Source organism: Phaenicophaeus curvirostris, chromosome 2 (genome assembly GCF_032191515.1).
Source record: "Phaenicophaeus curvirostris isolate KB17595 chromosome 2, BPBGC_Pcur_1.0, whole genome shotgun sequence".
NCBI lineage: Eukaryota > Metazoa > Chordata > Aves > Cuculiformes > Cuculidae > Phaenicophaeus > Phaenicophaeus curvirostris.
The window spans coordinates 112,067,746-112,069,461 of NC_091393.1; the positions used below are offsets into that span (position 1 = coordinate 112,067,746).

General features: G+C 41.3%; 1 protein-coding gene across 1 annotated transcript; it reads right to left on the reverse strand.

Moving 5' to 3' along the window:
- Positions 1-1,197: 1,197 nt before the first annotated feature.
- MSGN1 (mesogenin 1) lies at positions 1,198-1,716 on the reverse strand. Its single transcript, XM_069851052.1, has one exon. It carries the CDS (start codon positions 1,714-1,716, stop codon positions 1,198-1,200), a length of 519 nt encoding a protein of 172 aa, XP_069707153.1.

A 1,716-nucleotide genomic window follows, 5' to 3' on the forward strand; every position in this document is an offset into this window, starting at 1 on the left:
ACAACTCAGCCCTGGGTTTTGCTGCTCTCTGTACGTTTCTGGCCTCAGCAACAAGTCTTATGAGTCAGTCTACAATGAGATGTAGAAAGCAACCAAATTTTTTTGTGGAGTGGTGAGACCTGTATGACCTGTGTCAGGTAAAAGTAATTAAGGATTAAGACTGTCTTCATTTATTTGGATTTTGAGGGTTTCATGTGTGTATTTTACAGGACTGTAGGGAACAGCTGAACTGATGGGGACATCATGGTTACTAGAGCCCTTCTACGTTTCAGTACACCTTGAAGAAAAAAGCTTTATATTTTTCTGATACCCCATTCAATTTATTTCATGTCAGAGAGAAGGAAGAGGAGAACGATAACTCAGTCTAATCTTATTTGTTCTAGCAATTCAATGTAAAAATGTTTTCCATAATTTATCAGACACTGAAGCAGGGCAGGTATACATTAAATACAGAAAAATTATACATTTCTGTGTATATTAATAAGATTAACAGCAATTTATCTATACAAAATATCAGTTTGCTTATAGTTCATTTCCAGTATTTAGTGGTCATTGTTAGATTTTACTTATCTATCAATCGTATATATGATACAAGATGCAGACTATGTCATTGGTATTTCTTTATGAGCACAGACGTCCAAAATTACTTAGTTTCTTGAGTTTTAGGTACAGTGGAAATAGGGATAAATAGAATACTTGAAATAACTATACATGTTGCCCTTGATCCTAATATTTAAAGTGCCTACAAATCAATATGCTTGGTATTCTTATAATAGTGTTGTCACTATTATAGTGTTACCTTTAAAAATAGCAAGTGTTACTATTTCAAAATTCAGTTTAAAACCTGTGGATTTACTGTTGTCCTTATTAAACAGAACAGTGATACGTAAATCCTAAGAAAATCAGTTGGCTTTTATTTTTTACTTTTGTATCAGGCTAGGTTTAATAATTTTTAGAAGCTTATTATTAAAAAAAAAAGACATATAAAAAAGCAATACTTCTGTTTCAACAACCTGCAGCTCAGGTTTTAAGGCAATTCTACATCACCTTCCAGCATCATGTCCTATGTACAACAGCAGCCCTTACTCCATTGTCCTCTCACACCTCGTGCCACCATACTCTGTCGAGGAAGAAATTTTGCTGGCTTTTTGTTTGTAAAGACCCCAAGCAAGCCAGAGCAGGTGATCCAGGTGGGGTCTACACCCGCTTGACGCTGTTGAGGAGCTCCGTTAGTTCGCTGATGTACTTGATGGTGTACTTCAGGGTTTGTATTTTGGTGAGGGGCTGTCCCCTCTGGCTGTAGATGGGGGGCAAGTAGTTACGCAGTGTGTGGAGTGCATCGGCCAGGGTCCTCATCCGTAGCTTCTCTCTCTCACTGGCCTTCCTCCTGCGTTGGGCAGACATCCGCACCTTGGTGCCCTTGGGCAGCCGAGCCTGCCCGGGGCTGGGCAGGTAGGCAGCAGGGAAGTCCACCACGCTGTAGCCCACCAGGCTGCCGCCACTGCTGCTGCTGTAGGGGGTCTCTGCCGCTGCCGAGCAAGGAGACGACAAGTAGGATTCGAAGGAAGGCGTTGGGGATAAGCTCTGTGGAGATGAAACAGGGTGCAGCTCAAAAGCCCCAGTGGCATTTTTCCAGTCCCAGGAGGATAAGCAGACAGAGTGTTCTGTACCCAAAGCATCTTCCATGTTTATCAACGTCTCATGTAATTTGTCCAT

What these genes read in the sequence shown, in the direction of transcription:
- MSGN1 (XM_069851052.1), bottom strand. Translation starts at nt 1,716, where the DNA reads ATGGACAAATTACATGAGACGTTGATAAACATGGAAGATGCTTTGGGT.